We start from the raw sequence: 24,744 nt of genomic DNA, 5'->3' as shown, positions 1-24,744 counted from the left end.
TTTCTGTGATCACTATGTGTTGGAGCAAATGACTATATTATTTTACAACTGAAAAAAATTGTTACAAAGAATTATATCATTTGGACATCCATTATATTATAGGTATAATACAAACACCACCATAATTTACTTAAGATGAAGAGACTGCTATAACCACAGGTTAAGAAATATGCATCTAGTGAGAGGAAAGGAGGGAATTTCAAACAGGTATGAAATCTAAAACCTAAAAATCTAAATCTAAAATCTTATATTCTGGCAAAAAGAGGTGGGAAACTGTTCCAAAGTAAAGAAGTCTAAGGAGACATGACAACATAACGCAAGGGGCGATCCTTGATTGCATCCTATATACAGGAAAAGAAAAAACAACACACATTATTGGGACAACTGGCGAAATTTGTGTAAAAACTGTACATTAGAAATAATAATGTATTGTACTCATGTGAACTACCAGAATACAATAATTATGCTGTAATTACATAGAAGAATCCCCTTGTTCTTCGGAGATGCACACTGAAGCATTTAGGGGTAAAGTGTTATCATGTCTATAAGTTAACTCTCAAATGACTCAGAAAAAAAAAATTACATATATATCAAGATTTACCAACTGATAAATCTAGGGCAAAAGGTTTGGGTGCTATTATTCCAATAACATTTTTGTAGGCTTAAAATTTTTCAAAATAAAAAGTTGGGGTAAAACAATGGTAAAAATCACAATATAAGTGATAGCGAATGATATATCATTAAATATTTTATGATATTTTCTGCAAAAATTCAATTCTAATTTAGTCATATGTGATCCCATTATGTTTAGAAATGATATATAATGATATGTATGTCTCATTTCCAAATAGAACATTTGAAGAAATTTATTGACAGTTCTACTTGCTACAGTCTCAGAAGAGCAAAGCTGGCACAAACTGAATTAATGAAAAACTTTCTAACTGAATGTCTTAAAAACTACTCAAAAAGTGCACTTTGGTGGTGGTGTCAACAGAACACAAATTATGTAAACAAAAATTGATTATAAAAACAAAATTAGGGACTTCCCTGGTAGTGCGGTGGTTAAGAATCCGCCTGCCAATGCAGGGGACACGGCTTCGAGCCCTGGTCCAGGAAGATCCCACATGCCGCGGAGCAACTAAGCCCGTGCGCCACAACTACTGAGCCTGCGCTCTAGAGCCCGTGAGCTACAACTACTGAGGCCCGTGTGCCTAGAGCCCGTGCTCTGCAACAAAAGAAGCCACTGCAATGAGAAGCCCACACACTGCAACGGAGAGTAGTCCCTGCTCGCCGCAACTAGAGAAAGCCCGCAAGCAGCAACGAAGACCCAATGCAGCCATAAATAAATAAATAAATAATTTATTAAAACCAAAACAAAATTAGTGATCTTGTTGAAAAGAAGGCAAGAATATAATTTTCATAAAAAATGTATAATAATAATAAAGTCTATATTACTACTGAAATGTTTACAGAATGAAATAAAATGTTTGGGATTTGCTTCCAAATAGTCCCGAGGGACTTCCCTGGTGGTCCAGTAGTTAAGACTCTGAGCTTCTACTGTAGGGGACACGGGTTCCATCCCTGGTAGGGGAACTAAGATCCCACCTGCTGCGAGGCCAAAAAAAAAAAAAAAAAAGTCACGAGGAGGAGGAAAGTGGGTGGGTGCAGATGAGACAAACTTGGCCATGTGTTAATTGTTGAGGGTGGATAATAAGGGCTCATTATATTATTCTCTCTGCTTTTGCATATGTTAGAAAATTTTCACATTAAGAATGGGGGGGGGGGGGCTTCTCTGGTGGCACAGTGGTTAAGAATCTGCCTGCCAATGCAGGGGACACGGGTTCGAGCCCTGGTCTGGGAAGATCCCACATGCCGCGGAGCAACTAGGCCCGTGAGCCACAACTACTGAGCCTGTGCTCCGCAACAGGAGAGGCTGCGACAGTAAGAGGCCCGCGCACCACAATAAAGAGTGGCCCCCGCTCGCCGCAACTGGAGAAAGCCCTCGCACAGAAACGAAGACCCAACACAGCCAAAAATAAATAAATTAATTAATTAAAAAAAAAAAGAATGAGGGGGTAAATGCCTACTTCTTTGAATTATGCTAAACTACACTGAGACAAATCCAACACCCCACCTCACAATCCAGTATTCCTCTATCATATTCTATTTTAAGCATTAATTTTTCCCTTTATAAGACTCTGTTGGCCTGTCATCAGACACAGACAAGGGTGCATCTGCATACGAATCATAACGATCAACCACAAAGCAATTCCCCTCTAAAATATTCCAAACTGTACAAAACAATTTACCTTAGATTTTGTTGAGTCACTAGTAGCTGAATCTGTGAGAAGTTAAAGAAAACATGGTCAGTATTGGTCAGATTCTTTACTGCTTTCAACAAACAATGCAAAACTTATGGAAAAGACAGGCACAGAACAAAATGTGAAAGCAAAACTCAAAAACAATAGAACACAGTGGATAGTCAGAGCTCACAAAGATGCAAGCTGCACCACAGAAAGCCACCGCCATGAAAGGATGCTGTGAATTGTAGGCAGAATCAGCTCAATGATAGGTATGGCAAAGGAGCCCTGTGCTAAACAAAACAGAAACACTAGTGTTTATTAAATTTGCTAAGTATTAAATCTAGCAATAAAGCAGCTCGAAGACCTTTTGAAGAATTGCACTATGTACCACATCCTGTATCTGAAACTGATACACAATGTAGAACGTTTAGGATTGTTGGCCGCCCTCGCTACAAATTGAGATGCTCAGACTCAGTGTATTTATGTTGATTTTTGTCAGACTGTCCATGTTAAATTTTGGAAGCATATACTGTGTGCGTAAGGATGCATTACGATAACCCTGCTTCTGGGTCACTCTGACGTTACGTTAAATCATGCTGATCTCTGTGCTTTGGACCCCGGTTTCGCATCTGTGCAGTCAGGGATCCTTTTGACTAGTTAAATTGCTACCAGTTTTCCAATTATTTATTCACAAATGCTATTATGGAAATGGAAAAATGGAGAGCATCATTTTACTGTCTGGCAAAAACTCAGATTATACAAGTATAAAGAGGGTAGGAAGGGGCTAGCACTCTTCAGGACGACACCAATTTGGAAATTTTCTCTTTCAACTTCAGGGAAATGGATTTTCAGAACTAATGAGCTGAGCCCCATGCCACGCCCCTTTCAACACATGGCTCAATGCTTTATGACTTTAAGAACTGGTAGACCATACCATGCTATTTCTCCTCACGGTCTGCTTCAGAAATAACAAGAAACAGCAGAAAAACTTTTAAGAAAGTAGTAGTGATCTGTTTCCAATAACCGTAAGAGAAAGTGTACACCACAGATCAGCTCGGTTTGCGTTTACAGGAAGCGGGGGCTTCTGCAGACAAGGCAGCTACAGTGCGGACAGCAGTCCTCCTTCTTCCTACAGTTCCAGCTGTCCGTCAGGGACACCACGGAATCCACTAGCGACATTACCGCGCGATAGACTCCTCCCATCTCGCCTGTGCAACATCAGTACAGATGTGCCTGTGTCAGTAAGTGCTGGAAAGAGAACCCTTTAGAACTACAACGAGAACTAGAGACAAAGGGAGAACACGGTGTAAAACATGCTAGGTTAGTGCAACAGTTTGGCAGGAGAAAATCTGCATCGAAAGAGCCTATTAGAACTGATACTTCACTGAACGTTAGGGTGGCAACAGAAGACAGAAGAAAATGTCAGAGAGATTGTCTTTTACGGTGACCTCTGTAGTGACAAGATAATAGACTGCATTTATGGGAATGGTGCCCATGAGCATTTTACATATTTAACTGGCTGCTTTTTCAACAGAATGTCCAGCTCAAGAGTGAGAACTACTCATACAGTCTAGACCACACTTTCTGCCATCACAGCAACCACATACTCAGTAGCGTGTATCTGTTTTACCTTGTGATGACTATTACATGGAAACTGTGAATTAAAAAAAAAAAAAAAAAAGAACAAAACAGTGGTTTGCATGCTCATTTTCCCTCATATTTCCTTTCTGATAAGCATTACAACTCCATGCACTGCCAATGGCATTACAGTCACTGGAAGATAATTCAGATCAATCAGAAAAGGAAGATTACATTTTTTTTTATTAGTGGAAAGGGAAAAAAAGGAGAAGAAAAGGAAAAAAAAAATCATAGTGAATTGTTACTTATGATTGATTTGCTCTTTCATGTTATAAGAATTTAGCTTTTAACCTAGAGATCAATACTGCCCAGGCAAGAGTTACCTGATACATCTCCAGGGGAGACGCCTGTCCTTCCAATGTTGGTGAGTAAATGATCTATGTTTGGCACTGGCTGGGAGTCTACTGTGTTTTCCTCCTGCACTGTTGTCTATGGTTAATAAACAAAGATCTCTTCATCATCTCTTCAAAGATACTTTCTTTAAAATTCAAACAACATTTAGTAAAAGACACATTACTGAGTGGAGGACATATGCTTAATTTTTTACATTATTTGCATATAATTAATTACCAAATAAGTATCATACTTGGATTTTCATTAGATCAGAAACTGAGGCGCTATAGACCTGCTTTTGGGGTGCAAAGCAGACAATAGCATACAAAGCAGGAAGGTGACACAGTTGTAGGATCAGGATCTTGTGTGTCCCAAATGAGAAGAACAGAGTACAAACACTGACGGACAATACTTACAAGAGGTTCTTCAGCACCTTCTTCTGTGAAAAACCAGTCATGCTAAAATTTAAAATAAAAAAGGTGAAAAAGAGAAATTAAATAACCCCCTACAGAGATCTATATTTTGGAGGACAGCACAGAAAAAAAGGTAATTCTCTTAGGGAAAAAAAAAAAATTATAACCAAATTCTGCCCTACCGACTATCAGCTGCTCACGAAAAAGAATTTTCTCGATGAGCCGAAGCCTGGACTTACGTGCTGGATAAGTGTCTCTACGATCTTGTACTGGTCTGGCATGTGAGTGACCATGTGCGTCATGTTATCCTCAGAGGTCCTCACGAGAGTTGGACCAAACACTATGGCTAGGTTTCTTGGTTCCATCTGCAACAGAGGATGATATTAGAAAATATCACAACTTTTCTTAAGAAAGTAGGCTTAAATTCCCATTGCATGTTTGGCATTTCACTTCTGAAAGACTCTTTTGATGAAAAAGAATTCAAAGAATGGCTGACTGATGTGTGTAAAAAAAAATAATGCTTCAGGGTTAGAGTTTCCATAAACTGATCTATATGTAAATTCTTTTTCTTGCTTTAATGACAACATACAATACTTAATTGGCATTCGTTTTTCCCAGGAAGTCTATGAGTGAAAACAATTGATCTGGTTCAAAACTAGTATTACAGGGAATTCCCTGACAGTCCAGTGGTTAGGGCTCCGCGCTTCCACTGCAGGGGGCACAGGTTCGATCCCTGGTCAGGGAACTAAGACCCCACAAGCCGTGCACCTCGGCCAAAAATAAGTATTAACAAAGTTGGATCAACTGACAAAAATATTAAAATCAAAGGGAATAAAACTTGCAAAAGAATAGGGAAAACCTCTCCCCTCAAAAACTAAACAAATGGAAAGAGATACATAAAAATTTCCAAATTTGCCTGAGTAGTACACATTAAGATCATGAATATGTAAAACCTAATGTCTGAAAATATTCTTTTGACAAAATTTTTACTTCAACCAAGACTTCCAAAGCTTGTTGCTTATCCTTGTACCAATGAACACCTCAGTATTACATGCCTATATGTTTGTATGTTTCCTTCCATGATAGTTTGTACTCCTGTTTAAGTACCTGATTGTCAAAGGTGCGAATCTTTTGTTTTTCTTTGTTATATCTTATAAGTGTCTGGTGTAATTTTTTGACCTTAGGATTTGATTAAAATATTAAATAACCAATCCCAAAAACATACTAGAGGGTAAAAAACCATTGTGGAACTCAAAAAAAAAAAAAAATCAAACTGGTCTTGGGATCCACACCAAAAATTTAGTTTCCATCCATCACCAGAGTTGATCCCCCTTAACCCTTTCACCCTCCCCTGCACCCCTGCCCCTCCCCCTCTGGTAACCACTACTCTGTTCTCTGTATCTATGTGTTGTTTTTGTTTGGTTTGTTCATTTATTTTGTGTGTGGTTTTTTTTTTATTCCATGTGAGTAAAATCATACAATATTCATCCAAAAGATATTTCTTTAAACCAATCAGGAAAAGCTACACGTGAACAGACTAGATAATACGAAGGAACAATAAATTTTGGTGTGTTTGATAAAGGTAATATGGTGGTGTGAAAACAAAACCAAAAAAAAGTATCTGCTAAATCTAAATGAAACAAAACAAAAAAAGAAAATGTCTGTTGTTTTTCACTGTATACCATTTGATACATTTTTACTGTTGTTTGTGCAAATATTGCCCATTCAAAATATTAATATACAGTTGAAAAATAAAAGAAGTAAAATTTCTGACTTTTTCATTTTTCTTGCTGGATAAACATAAAAGAAAATGTCTTGAAAAAAACAACAATTCATATTTTGGGGATCTTTTGCTTTTAGTAGTGATCTTTAGAGGGACGTGATCACCAGTATGATGTATTTTAGAGCTTTTGTTTAATTATAACCTATTTTTGACTATTTCGCATGAAGCAGTGAAGTACATCTTTTCAACTAAAGCCACTGAAAGTACATCTCTTCAATAAACAGTTTACACACCTTATTTTTTTCTGAATTTTCTGCCACTGTCTTCAGATGAGCCGAAAGAAACTTGAGTGTTTCATAATGATGTTCGGGCAAATCATGAATCTGAAACATATTATTTCATGATGGATTTAAATGCTGAACTTTTGTTGTACCTCCAAAAATATAAAATAATACCTACTAGTCTTTTTAATGTTTTCAGACGATCTAGAGGATCTTCCTTACGATTGGCTTCAATAAAGTCGGCATATTTATCTGACAACAGTAAGAACAAAAAAAACCAAATTCATCTTAAATTGTTTAGGTAAGCTGTAATCTAGTTTCCCTTTAAGGTTCAATTTCAAACCACAATTAAAAAGAAAAAAATAGTAGGGAGGACCCCAAATAGCCTTTGAAATGCTGTCCTAAAACTACTATAAGGGGCTTCCCTGGTGGCACAGTGGTTAAGAATCCACCTGCCAATACAGGGGACACGGGTTCGAGCCCTGATCCAGGAAGATCCCACAGGCCACGGAGCAACCAAGCCCGTGGGCCACAGCTACTGAGCCTGCGCTCTACAGCCCATGAGCCACAACTACTAAGCCCGTGTGCCACAACTACTGAAGCCCGCGTGCCTAGAGCCCGTGCTCTGCAACAAGAGAAGCCACCGCAATGAGAAGCCCGCACACCGCAACGAAGAGTAGCCCCCGCTCGCCGCAACTAGAGAAAGTCCACGCAGCAATGAAGACCCAACGCAGCCATAAATAAATTTATTAAAAAAATAAATAAGTAAAATAAAACTACTATAGTTTTTAATGACTCCCCTAGGCCTTATCAAACAAAGGAAATTCCCTAAAATGTGAGTTCTCTGAGGGTACATCCTGTATTTACACAGTCTGTCCACTTTCTCTCCCCGCACTGCAACATCTACTACAAGGTCTTATCTAAGTCAAATAGTTGGTTTGGCTGAAAAAATGCTTTTCTACTAATTGTACCTTATTATGCCTGAGGCTTTTCACTGAGAACAATAATAACATATTTTCAACTCAGCTGTAAACATGAATGAACAGGATAATATACATTTTTACTGAACTTTAACAACGTTTTATAAACTGTTTTTCACTGAAATGTATCAGGAGGAAAAAACAATCCAAATGACAAAAAATAGGACATGATTATGCTTTGTATACAAATAAGAACAAAACCTCCTGTTTCTTTTGACAAAAATATTTTCCCCTGGTTCAATTTAATATGCTGTGGTTTCCCAACAATGTAATGTTCAACTGTTGCATCGGTGTCTTTGGTGGGGTTAACTCACCATTTGTGAAAAGTGGTTCAGGGAGTTTTCTGAAGAAGGATTTTAGTAAACTGCTTATCACATTCAAATCTCGCCATTTCTAGGTATGCAAAATAAAAATACAGTAGGTTTGTAGTCAATACCACAAAGGAAGAAAACACAGACCAGTTATTCAAATAGAAATACACAAACTTACATCGTCTTGTATATCAATATCAGCCATTCCCTTGTTGAGTTCCTCTTGCATACTTGAGATTGCTGCATTGTTTCCAGGAACTCTATAAATACCTGTATATTCAAGACCTCTTTCTTCAACTAATTTGCAACATATGTCAACTATTAATGGAATATACTGCAAAACAAGAAATAAACATTTTATTTAACACAGCATGAATGTTTATCTTCAGTTAGTAGATACATATCGTAGTTACAAGGCCCTTTTCATCCAAAAGGAAACAGTATATAAATTGCTGTTATTTGATATAGAGAAAATAAAGAATATAAACATTGGAGAACTGGGAAGAGATAAAACCAGCAAGAGATAGTTGAGTCAGTGGAAAGAGAATGAATAGGTCTAGACTGAAAGAGGAGGACCCACAGGGAGATAATAGTCTAAAGAAGAAACAAGAGCAAGTAGGGAGAATGTGGAAACAGTTCAGTGGAATAAAAGAAGGGGGGCAGGGGCAGAGGAGGGGGAAAGAATAACATCCATCCACTCATGATATGAATCCTAACGTGGGCACTGTAAACACACACACACACGCACATTTATATTTATCACACTTTCTTAATCAGATTCTTGTTCCCATCCTTCTTTTAAAATGCTGAAAGCAGAAACACACATGACTTGAAAATGACTTCTTACCGATCGTTTCAGATACATTCCTAGCAGTTGAATAATTATTCTACTTCAGAGTCAACACATTAGAAAAAGGCATTATAGATAAAATTACTCCATACACCCGTACAGGTCAGACATGCTTAGAGAAACTAAGGTCTGTTAAGAAGAGGAAAATACTCAACAGATGGACAGATACTCCTTGTGATCTGCACGGCTGTGTATGCGGGTCCTGTTATGACTACGGCTGAATTAATGGCTTTAGGAAATCTGGCTGGCTGGTGTCTCTTACCCGATTAGTATGAGCTGGTGGGCAGTCATCCAGTCTGACCCCGAACGTTCCTGTAGCAGTAGGCTTTTTTTCAAATGTCTTTCTCATAATACTTGGAATGCCTTTTCTCCATGTGCCTTTGTCTTTTGGGGGACTAGTGTCATCTTTTGATCGTTATTCAAAAGAAAATGACATAAAGAAAAGAAAATAGAAACAAGAGTGTTTAAATCATGACTTTAAAGATCCTTTATCAATATTTATATAAATCAGAGTCCTGTACTATAAATAACATATCCTTTATCTATCAAACATATTCTATTCTATTCTCTTCCTAATATAGCACTCCTTTCAACCCTCCATATAATTTAGTACGAATCAATTATGTTTCTTCACCCTTTGACAATCTGTACCATGATTTTCTTTAAAACAGTCAAGACAATAGAATTGATGTGACATCTTTGGAGTGAAATTGTAGCAAAAGGAAACATAATGGTTTTATTTCAAAATGAAAGCACCTGGATCCTCTGCATTTATCAAATTGGTAGTTTTTGACATAGATGTATGTGTTGTATTTTCCTTCACTTGATCTTTATTATAAGAACTGGTATCTTGGACCCCAGCTTAAGGGAAAGGCCCCACCAGCCTGGACCAGGCCCCCAGTGATCTCTGGGTTAGCTTACCCTGAGCTGAGGTCCGCAGAAAACGCACAGAAAAACATGAAAACACCTTTAAAATCCCAATTTTATTAAAAAAAAAATTTTTTTTTTTACTTAGGTATAGTTGGTTTACTACAAACCCAATTTTAAATCCTAGATTTATCTAGGAATGCTGGTATCAGTACCTTTACTGAGAAGCTTCCTTTCTGACTCTTCCTTGGGGGAGTGTGGACTTTGAGTCCGAGGCTCTGCTTTAGCACCAAGTAGAGTCTGCCGGATGCTGAGACTCTGGCGAGGGGTCTTTGGCAACTGCTCTGCTTTGCTGCTGAAAGAAAGGAACATTTCTGACCAAGTACGTATTTTACATCCCAATTAACCTGCAGGCATGGTGGGATTCTCACCTCATCAGACTGTTGTATTCTTTTATTCTTCGACTAATCAGATCCCTGTTAGTAACTCCAGTGTCCTACAGAATAAATAGAAGGTACAATTAGAAAGTCAATTCTAAACTCCCTAAATAGGTATCCTACTCTTTTTGGGGGGCAGGGGGGAGCTCTATATTGTACTGCTTTGCTTATTCAATACAGACTCCATGGAGTTGTTTTAAAAGCTCTATTCAAATCATGACCTAACATCACTAAGTGACAAATGTTCAAGTGCCTCTGCCACTGCCAAGAGTTTTCTGTTTATTTTCTGTACCCCAGCAACACCTAGACTCGTACCAGCAAGTAGCCAGTGTTCAAACTTACTGAATTGATCTGGCGTTTTTAATAAATGACTGGGAAGCAGTGAGCCAGTTTTTTCTGTCACTAATACCAGAAAGAATGATCAGCATTTCAAAATAATACAGTTGGATAAAAGATGGAATACTGCCAAAATGTGTTAATGATTAATTGATAGGAACAGTGAGATTGAGGGTCAATTAGTATCAGAAGTGGCAGTTATATTTTGAGAAGAAAAAAGCTCAAAACTGGTTTTTTTAACCTCAACAGGTTAACCTCAATAATATGCTACATGGAAAGAAAACTCAGAGTTGACCATAAGGGGATGATTTTTTTTTCCCTATTGGTTCCAATTATAAATTGACATGTGTCCGCAAACATTTTTTTTACTTGTCTCGTTTTGGTCATAGTGAACGTTACAATTTACAAAGAATATAGGCTTTGTAAATTCTCGAATTCAAATCGATTCTTCTCATTTACCAACTGAGAGAGGATATGGTTAAGATCTAGAATAAGACTGCTTGACAATTCTGAGCTATGTGACCCTGGGGAAATTACTTAACTTCTCTTTGCCACAAAGTTCCCTTGTTTGAAACATGGTGATGATAATAATAAGATGCATTCATATGGTTGCTGAGATTAACTGATATAAAATGCTTAAAAGAGTGACTGCCATATGGTATATGCTCGGTGAATTATTACTCTCTTAGCTATAAAACTCGGTGAAAATACCCGTGTCTTAGAATCAGATGATAGTAATGATGCTATAATGGCTGACATGGAGTACATGTCATGACCTACCAGGCACTGGCCTGCGTTCTTCATAAGCATCACTTCATTCAATTCCTAAAAAAGCCCTATGTCTCAAAGATGAAGTCATCTACTGCCCAGCAGGACGCCTGGCACAGAGCAGGGGCTGATCAGACAGGAACTCCTTTGAACTGCTACTTAAAGCTGAAATCTACAGCCAAGTTGTGATTCTCCCTGTTTACTTTGCCAAAACTCAGGTCTGATGTCTCTTTATAGCGGTGGTTGTAGAAAAAGGGCTGTATCGATATGGATCTGGTATTCGTTGTTCACGACAAACAAGGTAGAGTGTAAACTGTCAGACGAGAAAAATTACAGGCGTTTTCCTATGGTCTAAGTTTTCATGACTTGAATTGGATATAATGGAAATGACAAAATTCGAGAACATAATTTGCATAACTTCATGGTTAATGTAGGTGTTCCTGCATACTGTAATGGGAAAGTAGGGGGAAAGAACCTTGTGGGTTTTTTTCTGTCATAACAACAGGCACACAAAGGAGAATAACGTCTAAGAAAAACTGTGTTGATGATATGAAAAAGGCACCCTTGAGCAAAATCTAAACTTAATCATTGCTGAATCTACTCTGTAAAGTTTACAGTTATGTACACTTAAAAAAAAAAATCTTCACTACTGAAACTTCTGCTGTGAAAAATATCTTGATGGTTGTGAGTCAGAAACTCTCCTTATTAAAAAGAAAAAGTGGCTTATAACATGATTTCTGATAGTACAAGTTTTCTTAGAAACCAATTACTGTATTACAGTAGGCTATATTATATTCTTGCCTGCATAATTTCATTAACAAGAATCATGCTATCCGTGTCTCTGCATTTACACAGCAATTTGTTTGGAGAAGCATTTTCACTGTAACTTAAGCCCACAACAACCCCGGTTTTGACGCAAAGAAACAGATCTGGAATTGTTCAGTCATAAAGGTAATGACCAGGACTAGGAACCTAGGTCTCTGCTCAGTGGTTCACTGCTTCTGAGAAAGTATGCAGAATATATGAATAATCTGTTTTTCTAGGTCAGTAAATGGTGATTTTCCCAGTAAGTGAAAATAATATAAAATAGGTACACTTGAGTTTTCCTTTTTTTTTGGCTGCACCATGTGGCTGGTGGAATCTTAGTTCCTCAACCAGGGATTGAACCTGTGCCCTTGGCAGTGAAAGCATGGAGTCCTAACCACTGAACTGCCAGGGAAGTCCCTGAATTTTCCTTCTGATCAACTATTTTTTTTCTTTAATTTACTTATTTCATTTATTTATTTTTGGCTGAGCTGGGTCTTTGTTGCTGTGTGTGGGCTTTCTCTAGTTGCTGCAAGCGGGGGCTACTCTTCGTTGTGGTGCAGGAGCTTCTCATTGCAGTGGCTTCTCTTGTCGTGGAGCACGGGCTCTAGGCACATGGGCTCAGTAGTTGTGGCTCGTGGGCTCTAGAGCACAGGCTCAGTAGATGTGGTGCACGGGCTAAGTTGCTCCACGGCATGTGGGATCTTCCTGGGCCAGGGCTTGAACCCGTGTCCCCTGCATTGGCAGGCGGATTCTTAACCACTGCGCCATCAGGGAAGCCCTGATCAACTATTTTTAAGTGAAGATAGCACATTATAATTTTTTTAAAATGATGTATCAGATTCTTTCAGTCTTCTTTAAAAAGAAAATGTTGTGACAGCGTCGGTTTTATCAACGTCATTTTGGACACTAACCTCCTCATTTAAGTTGCTGCTCTCCTGGATGCTCTTGATCCAGGCTAGCATGTCATCCCTGTCTTCAGCCTGAAACAGGCACTCACAGTCGGACGTGGTGAGTCGAAAGACATTTTTCCTCTTGGTCTCGCTGTAAGAGATGTCTATTAAGCAAGCGTTAACACTGATGGGCTGTTCCTCTTCAGATGGAGTCGTCTGTTCTCGTTTATCTTTGTACAGGTACAGCGAATGGCCCCGAAGTACAACATACATCTGCTTCCATGGTCGAATACTTCCACCAACTCGCTGGAGAACATGAGACAGATCAGGCATACTCAACACTTGGCTAAATCTTAGTGACAGGACAGATGCATCTAGCAACACTGTTAACACGCTTAAATGTATACCCAACGTGGCAGGTGCCTGCTTTACGTCAATATATATTTGTTAGCAGAGGAAAGACAAAAAGTGTGGAACGTAAACCAAGTTGGGTAATGTATTCCTATCACAATCAAGGGCAATGAAATCTCAACTTTAATTGGGTTGAGAAAATAAGATGAACAAAGTTAATTAGGATAAAGCGAGTGTAGCAAAATATATAAAAAATGCTAAGGGAATAGAAAATAAGGAAAAAGGTCAGTCAGAAAAATCTTTTGAGTGAAAGCAAGGCTTAAGACAAGTCTTAGATCACACAAATGACAAACACTGCAAAAGGTAATCCCAAAAGGATATGTACACATAATGAATTTAGTTAACAAAACTGATCAACTTTATACAGTCAAGCAACAACATGCAAGATGGGTTTTCTAAAAAAAAATTTGATACTCTTTTGATAGTATTAAAGTTTTCTTATAAATTAAGCTGCCCAAATATTGTAGAAAATTTTCTGGCAAAGTTTTTGTTATATTGTTATCTTCTTAATGAAGCATATATTGATATTGATATTCATTTAAATACCTCTATATTTGTAAAATAAGGGGAAATAATAAAATTATTATAAAGGCAACTTGAAACTCTGCAAGCCAGAAGGGAGTGGCAGGACATATTTAAAGTGATGAAAGGGAAAAACCTACAACCAAGATTACTCTACCCAGCAAGGATCTCATTCAGATTCGATGGACAAATTAAAACCTTTACAGACAAGCAGAAGTTAAGAGAATTCAGCACCACCAAACCAGCTCTACAACAAATGCTAAAGGAACTTCTCTAGGCAGGAAACATAAGAGAAGGAAAAGACTTATAATAACAAACCCAAAACAATTAAGAAAATGGTAATAGGAACATACATATCGATAACTACCTTAAATGTAAATGGATTAAATGCTCCAACCAAAAGACATAGACTGGCTGAATGGATACAAAAACAATATCCGTATATATGTTGTGTACAAGAGACCCACTTCAGAGCTAGGTACACACACAGACTGAAAGTGCGGGGATGGAAAAAGATATTCCATGCAAATGGAAATCAAAAGAAAGCTGGAGTAGCAATTCTCATATCAGACAAAATAGACTTTAAAATAAAGACTATTACAAGAGACAAAGAAGGACACTACATGATGATCAGGGGATCAATCCAAGAAGAAGATATAACAATTGTAAATATTTATGCACCCAACATAGGAGCACCGCAATACATAAGGCAAATGCTAACAGCCATAAAAGGGGAAATCGAAGGTAACACAATCATAGTAGGGGACTTTAACACCCCACTTTCACCAATGGACAGATCATCCAAAATGAATATAAATAAGGAAACAAAAGCTTTAAATGATACATCAAACAAGATGGACTTAATTGATATTTACAGGACATTCCATCCAAAAACAGTAGATTATACTTTTTTCTCCACTGCTCATGGAACATTCTCCAGGATAGATCATATCTTGGGTTACAAACCAAGCCTTGGTAAATTTAAGAAAATTGAAATCGTATCAAGAATCTTTTCCGACCACAACGCTATGAGACTAGATATCAATTACAGGAAAAAATCTGTAAAAAACACAAACACATGGAGGCTAAACAATACACTACTAAATAACTAAGAGATCACTGAAGAAATCAAAGAGGAAATCAAAAAATACCTAAAAACAAATGAAAATGAAAACACAATGACCCAAAACCTATGGGATGCAGCAAAAGCAGTCCTAAGAGGGAAGTTTATAGCAATACAATCCTACCTCAAGAAACAAGAAACATCTCAAATAAAAAACCTAACCTTACACCTAAAGCAATTAGAGAAAGAAGAACAAAAAAACTGCAAAGTTAGCAGAAGAAAAGAAATCATAAAGATCAGATCAGAAATAAATGAAAAAGAAATGAAGGAAACGACAGCAAAGATCAATAAAACTAAAAGCTGGTTCTTTGAGAAGATAAACAAAACTGATAAACCATTAGCCAGACTCATCAAGAAAAACCGGGAGAAGACTCAAATCAACAGAATTAGAAATGATAAAGCAGAAGTAACAACTGACACTGCAGAAGTACAAAGGATCATGAGAGATTACTACAAACAACTCTATGCCAATAAAATGGACAACCTGGAAGAAATGGACAAATTCTTAAAAAAGCACAACCTTCCGAGACTGAACCAGGAAGAAATAGAAAATATGAACGGACGAATCACGAGCACTGAAATTGAAACTGTGATTAAAAACCTTCCAACAAACAACAGCCCAGGACCAGATGGCCATCTATCAAAGATTTAGAGAAGAGCTAACACCTATCCTTCTCAGACTATTCCAAAATATAGCAGAGGGAGGAACACTGCCAAACTCATTCTACGAGGCCACCGTCACCCTGATACCAAAACCAAAGATGTCACAAAAAAAGAAAACTACAGGCCAATATCACTGATGAACATAGATGCAAAAATCCTCAACAAAATACTAGCAAACAGAATCCAACAGCACATTAAAAGGATAATACACCATGATCAAACGGGGTTTATCCCAGGAATGCAAGGACTCTTCAATATATGCAAATCAATCAGTGTGACAAACAATATTAACAGATTGAAGGAGAAAAACCATATGATCATCTCAATAGATGCAGAAAAAACTTTTGACAAAATTCAACATCAATTTATGATAAAAACCCTCCCGAAAGTAGGCATAGAGGGAACTTACCTCAACATAATAAAGGCCATATATGACAAATCCACAGCCAACATTGTTCTCAATGGTGAAAAACTGAAACCATTTCCACTGAAATCAGGAACAAGACAAGGTTGCCCACTCTCACCACTATTATTCAACACAGTTTTGGAAGCTTTAGCCACAGCATTCAGAGAAGAAAAAGAAATAAAAGGAATCCAAATTGGAAAAGAAGAAGTAAAACTGTCACTGTTTGCGGATGACATGATACTATACATAGAGAATCCTAAAGATGCTACCAGAAAACTACTAGAGCTAATCAATGAATTTGGTAAAGTTGCAGGATACAAAATGAATGCACAGAAATCTCTTGCATTCCTATACACTAATGATGAAAAATCTGAAAGAGAAATTAAGGAAACACTCCCATTTACCACTGCAACAAAAAGAATAAAATACCTAGGAATAAACCTACCTAAGGAGACAAAAGACCTGTATGCAGAAAACTATTAAGACACTGATGAAAGAAATTAAAGATGATACAAACAGATGGAGAGATATACCATATTTTTGGATTGGAAGAATCAACATTGTGAAAATGACTATAGTACCCAAAGCAATCTACAGATTCAATGCAATCCCTATCAAACTACCAATGGCATTTTTCACAGAACTAGAACAAAAAATCTCACAATTTGTATGGAAATACAAAAGACCCCAAATAGCCAAAGCAATCTTGAGGGAAAAAAAATGGAGCTGGAGGAATCAGGCTCCCTGACTTCAGACTATACTACAAAGCTACAGTAATCAAGACAGTATGGTACTGGCAGAAAAACAGAACTATAGATCAATGGAACAGGATAGAAAGCCCAGAGATAAACCCACGCCCATATGGTCACCTTATCTTTGATAAAGGATGCAAGAATATACAATGGAGAAAAGACAGCCTCTTCAATAAGTGGTGCTGGGAAAACTGGACAGCTACATGTAAAAGAATGATATTAAAACACCCTCTAATACCATACAGAAAAATAAACTCAAAATGGATTAAAGACCTAAATGTAAGGCTAGACACTATAAAATTCTTAGAGGAAAACATAGGCAGAACACTCCATGACATAAATCACAGCAAGATCCTTTTTGATCCACCTCCTAGAGAAATGGAAATAAAACCAAAAATAAACAAATGGGACCTAATGAAACTTAAAAGCTTTTGCACAGCAAAGGAAACCATAAACAAGACGAAAAGACAATCCTCAGAATGGGAGAAAATATTTGCAAACGAAGCAACTGACAGAGGATTCATCTCCAAAATATACAAGCAGCTCATGCAGCTCAATATCAAAAAAAACAAACAACCCAATCCAAAACTGGGCAGAATACCTAAATAGACATTTCTCCAGAGAAGATATACAGATTGTCAACAAACACATGAAAGGATGCTCAACATCACTAATCATTAGAGAAATGCAAATCAAAACTACAATGAGGTATCACCTCACACCAGTCAGAATGGTCATCAAAAAAATCTACAAACAATAAATGTTGGAGAGGGTGTGGAGAAAAGGGAACCCTCTTGCACTGTTGGTGGGAATGTAAATTGATACAGCCACTATGGAGAACAGTATGGAGGTTCCTCAAAAATCTAAAAATAGAACTACCATATGACCCAGCTATCCCACTACTGGGCATATACCCTGAGAAAACCATAATTCAAAAAGAGTCATGTACCACAATGTTCATTGTAGCTCTATTTACAATAGCCAGGACATGGAAGCAACCTAAGTGCCCACTGACAGATGAATGGATGAAGAAGATGTGGCACATATATACAATGGAATATTACTCAGCCATAAAAAGAAATGAAACTGAGTTATTTGTAGTGAGGTGGATGGACCTAGAGACTGTCATACAGAGTGAAGCAAGTCATAAAGAGAAAAACAAATACCACATGCTAACACATATATATGGAATCTTAAAAAAAAAAAAAAGGTTCTGAAGAACCTAGGGACAGGACAGGAATAAAGACGCAGACGTAGAGAATGGACTTGAGGACATGGGAAGGGGGAAGGGTAAGCTGGGACAAAGTGAGAAAGTGGCATGGACATATATACACTACCAAATGTAAAACAGATAGCTAGTGGGAAGCAGCTGCATAGCACAGGGAGATCAGCTCGGTGCTTTTTGATCACCTAGAGGGGTGGGATAGGGAGGGTGGGAGGGTGACGCAAGAGGGAGGAGATATGGGGATATATGTATATGTATAGCTGATTTACTTTGTTATACAGCAGAAACTAACACATCATTGTAAAGGAATTATACTCCAATAAAGATGTTAAAAAAAAAAAACTCAAAAAAAAAAAAAATAAAGGCAATTTGAGTAAACTGGGCGACACTGAATAAAAATTTTAAAATTATTAATATGGAGAACTGCCCCTCCCTAAAGTACTACTCTGTAATAATCCATGGGTAATAAACTACTTAATAAGAAAAGCAGAGTTCCTTCTTAAATACTCCGATGTCTCTTTTACATTGACAAGATGTAAGACAACATGTTCCATATGTAATTGATATAAAGGATGAAAAAGGTATAAAATTAAATCTCTGATTAGAATTTGTAAAAATAATTTTTCCTTTATGTAGAAAAAGATACTTATAAATGTTTTCCACTCTTTATTCTGGATATTTTGCCATTTTATGTATAGAGACTTAATGCTTTATGTTTCAGGGCCTGCATTTCCCATGCTCACAGTAGCTGAGAAAACACACTACCTTGCCCCTATCAGTGACAAGTGGCCTGAAATGAAGCCACCCTTCCTTGGCAGCATCGCTGAAAACCTCTGAGGAAGAATCTTTCCGGGATCCAGAATCTTCTGATGACTTTTGGCTGTCTGTGATCTATAGAAAAGGCCAAAGAAAACACAGCAAAATGTCAGCTTTTTTCTTTATAAGTATTTGCATGTTGAAATTGTTTTGCTTAAAAAGTCTTTTACTAAATCTTCCAAATGAAAGACTATTTTTGAAAAACCCTAACTTTACCAATTACATTAGAAAAATTTCTGGTTTTGCTTTTTAAAAAAATGGGTATTGACCACCATCATTTTTAAAGTCACCTGAAGGAATTTTTTTAACCACTAAAAAATAATAGAACTAGTATAATTTTCCTACTCTCAAGAGCTCACATTTTAGTGGGAAAAGGCAAAGAAAGAAAAATAAAACAAGAAAATGATCAGATTGTGATTAGTGCCATTTGGAGAATGAAACAGGGAGATGCAATAAGGAACAACAGAGCAGCAGCTATAAACTGGTGGTGCTGAGGTGAGACCTCTCTGCAGAAAGAACATGAGATGAAATTTGGAGAAAACATTTTAAAAAGAGGCAACCACAAAAGATCAGGGGAAAGAAAAATTCAGGGAGCATATATAGCTACTGAATGTACATTCATTGTTATCATTTTTTTTTTGGCCACATCGAGGCATGTGGGATCTTAGCTCCCCAACCAGGGATTGAACCCGTGCCCCCTGCAATGGAAGCGCAGAGTCCTAACCACCGGACTCCGAGGGCATTCCCTCACTGTTGTCATTTTAAATGTTCACTTTTCCATGGGAGTAAGAGAAACAGCTAGTTATAGACTGTTCAGGGTACTTCAGGCTGTGGCAGGAAGTGTGCGGGAGGCCATGAAGTGATGAATCAGAGGAGTAACATCATCTGATCACACAGCTGAAAGGTTGCTCCGCTTGCTACCTGGAGAACGGATTTGAAAGGGACAACCATGAAAGGAGGTGGCACTGTGGGAATCCAGGTGAGGCACGGTGGCAGCTGGGACTAAAGTAGCGAAAGTGAAGACAGAGAGGAAGATAAAGGTTCAGGGTATGTTCTGGAGGTAGAGCGGACGGCACTTGAAAGGGAAAAGAAGAAACAAGCTTCATTCCTAGACCTGGCGCTTGAAAAAGTGGGTAAATTGAAGCGGACTTAGACAGATGGGGGAAAAGGAGGGATTCACATGTCTGGGGGGGTCACCGAGGTCTACTTAGTCATGGAAACCTTGAATTGCTTGTTAAACATCCAAATGGAGATGGTGCAGGGCAGGAGCCCACATGAGCCTCGGTTTGGGGAAGAGGTCAAGGCTGGCAATATACACTCGGGGAGATCTCTGGGTAGAAGCATCAAGGAAATGAGGGTAGGTGGAGAGGAAAGGGGAGTCATAACCAGCTCTAGACTTTCCAGCATTTTAAATATTACGCAGAGGCAGAAATGGAAACCAGCAGAAGAAAGTGTTTCAGGAAGTAAGTGGGAAATTACGTTGGATACTCCTAAAAGGTCAAATAAGTGAAAAATCCAAGCAGCCAGTTGTTCTGGAACCTGAGTGTCACTGGTAACCTTGGCCTGAACAGTGTCATTCTGATGTGTGTGGGGTGAGAAAGATGTGATGTGGGAAAGTGGAAACTACTGACAATTTTTTTCCCAAAGAATTTTGCTATGAAAAGTGGAAGAGTAAATCACAGCAGTAAACAGAGGGGGACGTGGATTCGAGGAAGGTTTTTCTTTTAAATACAGGAAATCATAGAACATGCTTCTATATGATGGTGACTGAGCCAATGGAAAGAGTGATTATGCAGAAGAGAGAGGGGTCTTGAGAAAGTGAAAAGTGATGGAATCCAAAGCAGAAACGTGGGTGTTTGTGCTTAATAGGATAATGTGCCACGCAAAAAGATACTTATTAAGATAAGGGTAAGGAAGGCAGAAAGTGTGGGTATAAATGAAGGTCCTGGTATCTTTGGAGGAGGTAAAATAAGGAAATTCCTGTCTAACAGCTTTTATTGTTTCAATGAGGGAAGGACAGACAAGAGAGGACAGGGCGGATTGTATTGGGGGGGAACTGGGGGGAGGCAGGAAATAATAATGTTGAGGATAGAAAAAAATATATACTGCTGGGCAGTTAAATATTTGGCTGCAAAATTACAAAATAAGAAAATCAGCACGATGTATGTAAACTGCTATATATTTGATGTATATGTTTAGAAATCACAACTTAGAGTGATATTTTCCAAATGCACTTGCAAGTTATAGAATAGGAGGTTACGATATTTAAATATGAAATACCTAAGGGATAAAAGAAATAATTCTCTATGAAGAGCTAAAGTAAATTCAGGTAAATAGAAACATTTATCATTTACCGATATTTTAAAAATACTGAATACCTACCTTGATTCCCTTCAGGCTAGATACATGCTTAAAGGACCTGTTGGAAAAGAAGTCTATCAATATTTGCAGTAAATGCATAAAAATACCTTAAAGATGTAAAAGTAATTTGACTATTACAACTACCCTTTCATTAGTAAGCTGACATTTCATTGTTACCATGTTAAATGATCAGAGTTTGATGCAAATGAGGAAAAACAGCTAGTTTTATAAGTACTTAAACTTTCGATTCCATGATAGAAGTTTTCTTAAACTGTAAGTTAAAACCATCTCTGAATAAAAGGTGAGATTTTCTTATCCTCTTTTTTTTTTTTATATCAAGAAAAAAGCTACTCAGACTAAACATTGGGCTTTATGTTATTATTTACCCACAGGTGTAATGCCCTATTAAGGATTTCCACATTGTCAATAATGACAGTGGTCACCATCAGCGGTCAGGTAGACACAGGCACTTCCACACTCGTCCAGCTTGTGGACACGGCGGCAGCAAGTGCATTATCAGGGCTGCTCATGGCCGCCACTCTTCCCTCTGACCATATTCTGGATGTTTCAGCACAGAGAACAGCAGATGCCACTGAATAAGCTTAGGGCTTTGGAGGACAGGTTCACATTAATTATTCAAAAACAATTTAACCTTATGGGACAAAGTTGTTTTGTTGTTGTTTTAATTTAAAGTTCATTAAGGAACTTAGGATTTTAAGGTGTGATCGAAGATGGCGCTGCCCTCTCCTCTCAGAGCCCACCACCCCCCCAAACAAGGCAACCAGAAATAGATATGCAAACTCATCTTCGACAACATCAGGAGACGCCTGTAATCTGAACTACAGCATACGAAGAAGTGGGGTTAAATGCAGTGAAGTAAAAAGTGGATACAGGGAGAGAGGACGCCAGTGCTTACACGTCTCAAACAAAACTGCAGAGTGCTGTTCTCTGAGAGATCAAAACTGAGCTTCCCTTGTTGGAACAACAGGAAAGGGCGTACCAGTGACAGGAGCCTCACTGATCACCATGGAGCATCAGGCGAGGTGAGGATGAAGGAGGAAACACACAGTCCTGCCATCTTTGCAGGAAGCACTGTGTAGCTGGGGTAAGGTGAAGGCGACTCTGAAATGTGGCTGTTTACTGATACCTTTTAATGAGGGAGAGTAAAGGCTAAAATGGCTCACACATCCCACCCTGCATCATTAGAAAAATCCCTGCTAGCCACTGCCACTGCCCTTGGCCACACCTCACACAGGCTCCCCTCAGGCAGCTGGTTCAGGAGGAATAAATCGGAGAGCAACTGACAATAGATATTAAAGTAAAAAATACACATACCCTTTGATGTAACAATCCTTTTTCCAACTGTACTCACTCACATATATGCTAAATGAACTATGTACAAATATAGGCACCGAAGGATTATTTGTTGTAGCATAAGATTTGATCAACCTAAATGTCTGTTAGAATACAGAATACCAGTTAAATATATTATGGTACAACTACTCAGTGGAAAATTAAACAATCATGAAAAAGAATAAGCCAGGCATACATGCACTGAATGCTCTCCAAGATCAGTGTGTAGAGCACCTACCATTTGTTTATAAAAACAATTAGAACACACACAAACGTATATAAGCGTACGTAAATGTGTGTATGATTTTATGCACAGCATAGCTCTGGAATTATATAAAAGAAAATGATAGGGCTTCCCTGGTGGCGCAGTGGTTGACAGTCTGCCTGCCAATGCAGGGGACACGGGTTCGAGCCCTGGTCTGGGAAGATCCCACATGCCGCGGAGCAACTGGGCCCGTGAGCCACAACTACTGAGCCTGCGCGTCTGGAGCCTGTGCTCCGCAACAAGAGAGGCCGCGATGGTGAGAGGCCCGCGCACCGCGATGAAGAGTGGCCCCCGCTCGCCGCAACTAGAGAAAGCCCTCGCACAGAAACGAAGACCCAACACACCCATAAATAGTAAATAAATAAATTAAAAAAAAAAAAAAAAAAAAAGAAAATGATAGCATAGTTATGTCTGAGAGTAGAACTGGGTGACTGAAGGCCTAAAGCAGAAGTAATTATTTAATATATATTTTTTTATATGTATTTTTGTATTATGTTTGTGTATCAGTGATTTTTCAACATTAATTGTTTAAAAAATTCAATTGAATGTATTATCATGTGACAACTTTGAGTTTTTATTTGCATTTCTAACGTCATAAAGTTAGAAAATAGGAAAGACAGCAGTAAATTCAGTATTTGCATGTCACGGTCATACCGAGCGCCCACTGGCAAGTGTCTAAGACGACGCGCTTGAGACTTACAGTTCCGCGTCTTCGCTGTAGCCGTCCAGGCCCGCGTCGCATGATTTTGATCGTTCTGTCTTTGAGCTGGCCTGGGCATCCAGGCTGGGGGGTCCAACAGAGTCTGCAATCAAAACCCAACACTTAGACGTGCGCAAGTGGTTTCCAGATTCTTTTTAAATGGTGAGGAGATCACGGGCTGTCACAGTATTCTAAACGGAAAACTGAGAACGCGAGACAGTGCACATAACCGCTCCTTGAAACGTACCCTGGTCGTGGGAGAGCTGACGTCGAATTAAAGGAGCTGAAGTTGTGAGGCTGGGAGGGGCCGCTGCTATGGAGGGTACCTGGGAGGTGGACGCAGAGATGACCGCAGAGGCGGGGATGTGTGGGATATCGTGATCGATGCTGGGGCTAGTCGGCTCATCTGTAAGGTGAGAGGAAATAGGTATCATCAGTAATGATAAAATAATACAACAGTAATCAGTGTTCATTATTGAAAGAACCACCGGGAATGTGTCACAGTTACTTGGCTGCATTTCTGCAGGCTCATGGGTCAGACAAGTTAACTAGAGGTTGTACGATTTCATGGGTTTGTGTGTATGTGAGGGGCACATGTGTATGAAAGATGACCCAGCTTGCCAGCTGACAAATGCTGGAAGTACTAATTTCAAGGAATCCAACATTTACCTTAAAAGAAATGAATAAATGTTAGGCACCGATGTCACAAATCCGTCTTCAGAACGATTTATTTTAGCACACAGAATAAACCAGCTGTTAGGCATGGGAAGACTGAGCAGGGCAGGGGTCAAAGGACTTGTCTTGCTGGACTTTGTGAAAGCCACTTAATTCCTCTGGGTATTAAATTCATTCCCTATAAAGAAATTGGACTAGGATTATCAGGAAGGGTCATTTCTAGCTCAAGGGGGCTACACAATAAACCCACAAAAGGGGTAAAATTATCTGTTTAATTTATGTAAGAATATAAAATACTTTTGGGCTTTCATAAGCCAAGGATTTTTTAGGGGGCTTTTGAGGTTTGCGTTTATTTTAAAAACTGAAAGATCTGGCTGGGAGTGTAGTTACTATTGGATCTCTTTTCAACATTAAAGGAACTAGCTGAAAATCCAGAAAGTCTGCTTTAGGGATACAATTCTATAATTTTTGTAAGTGTGACGTTTAAAAAAATTTTATTTCCCTAAGGAAGTAAGCATAGTATTCTATAAGGTGT

General features: G+C 38.4%; 1 protein-coding gene across 7 annotated transcripts in view; it reads right to left on the bottom strand.

The window, feature by feature from the left end:
- ARHGAP21 (Rho GTPase activating protein 21) overlaps window positions 1-24,744 on the bottom strand; it is a 124,840-nt gene that overhangs the window by 3,898 nt on the left and 96,198 nt on the right. For 5 of the 7 annotated variants that reach the window (XM_059910811.1, XM_059910832.1, XM_059910819.1 and 2 more), the window contains 16 exons: window positions 23,782-23,940; window positions 23,535-23,637; window positions 21,238-21,274; window positions 18,805-18,930; window positions 12,959-13,243; window positions 10,131-10,195; window positions 9,915-10,054; window positions 9,095-9,237; window positions 8,161-8,316; window positions 7,986-8,064; window positions 6,870-6,943; window positions 6,704-6,793; window positions 4,927-5,052; window positions 4,691-4,732; window positions 4,265-4,370; window positions 2,310-2,341 (listed from right to left, as the gene is read on the bottom strand). In XM_059910811.1, coding sequence (XP_059766794.1) covers window positions 2,310-2,341; window positions 4,265-4,370; window positions 4,691-4,732; window positions 4,927-5,052; window positions 6,704-6,793; window positions 6,870-6,943; window positions 7,986-8,064; window positions 8,161-8,316; window positions 9,095-9,237; window positions 9,915-10,054; window positions 10,131-10,195; window positions 12,959-13,243; window positions 18,805-18,930; window positions 21,238-21,274; window positions 23,535-23,637; window positions 23,782-23,940 — 1,763 coding nt within the window. The remainder of the gene's footprint in view (window positions 1-2,309; window positions 2,342-4,264; window positions 4,371-4,690; window positions 4,733-4,926; window positions 5,053-6,703; window positions 6,794-6,869; window positions 6,944-7,985; window positions 8,065-8,160; window positions 8,317-9,094; window positions 9,238-9,914; window positions 10,055-10,130; window positions 10,196-12,958; window positions 13,244-18,804; window positions 18,931-21,237; window positions 21,275-23,534; window positions 23,638-23,781; window positions 23,941-24,744) is intronic. The other 2 variants (XM_059910826.1, XM_059910841.1) reach the window with 1 other exon arrangement.

The sequence above is a fragment of the Balaenoptera ricei genome, chromosome 2 (genome assembly GCF_028023285.1).
Source record: "Balaenoptera ricei isolate mBalRic1 chromosome 2, mBalRic1.hap2, whole genome shotgun sequence".
NCBI classification, from domain to species: Eukaryota; Metazoa; Chordata; class Mammalia; order Artiodactyla; family Balaenopteridae; genus Balaenoptera; species Balaenoptera ricei.
The sequence above is the reverse complement of the archived record's forward strand: the minus strand, read 5'-3'. Positions and strand labels throughout refer to the sequence as shown.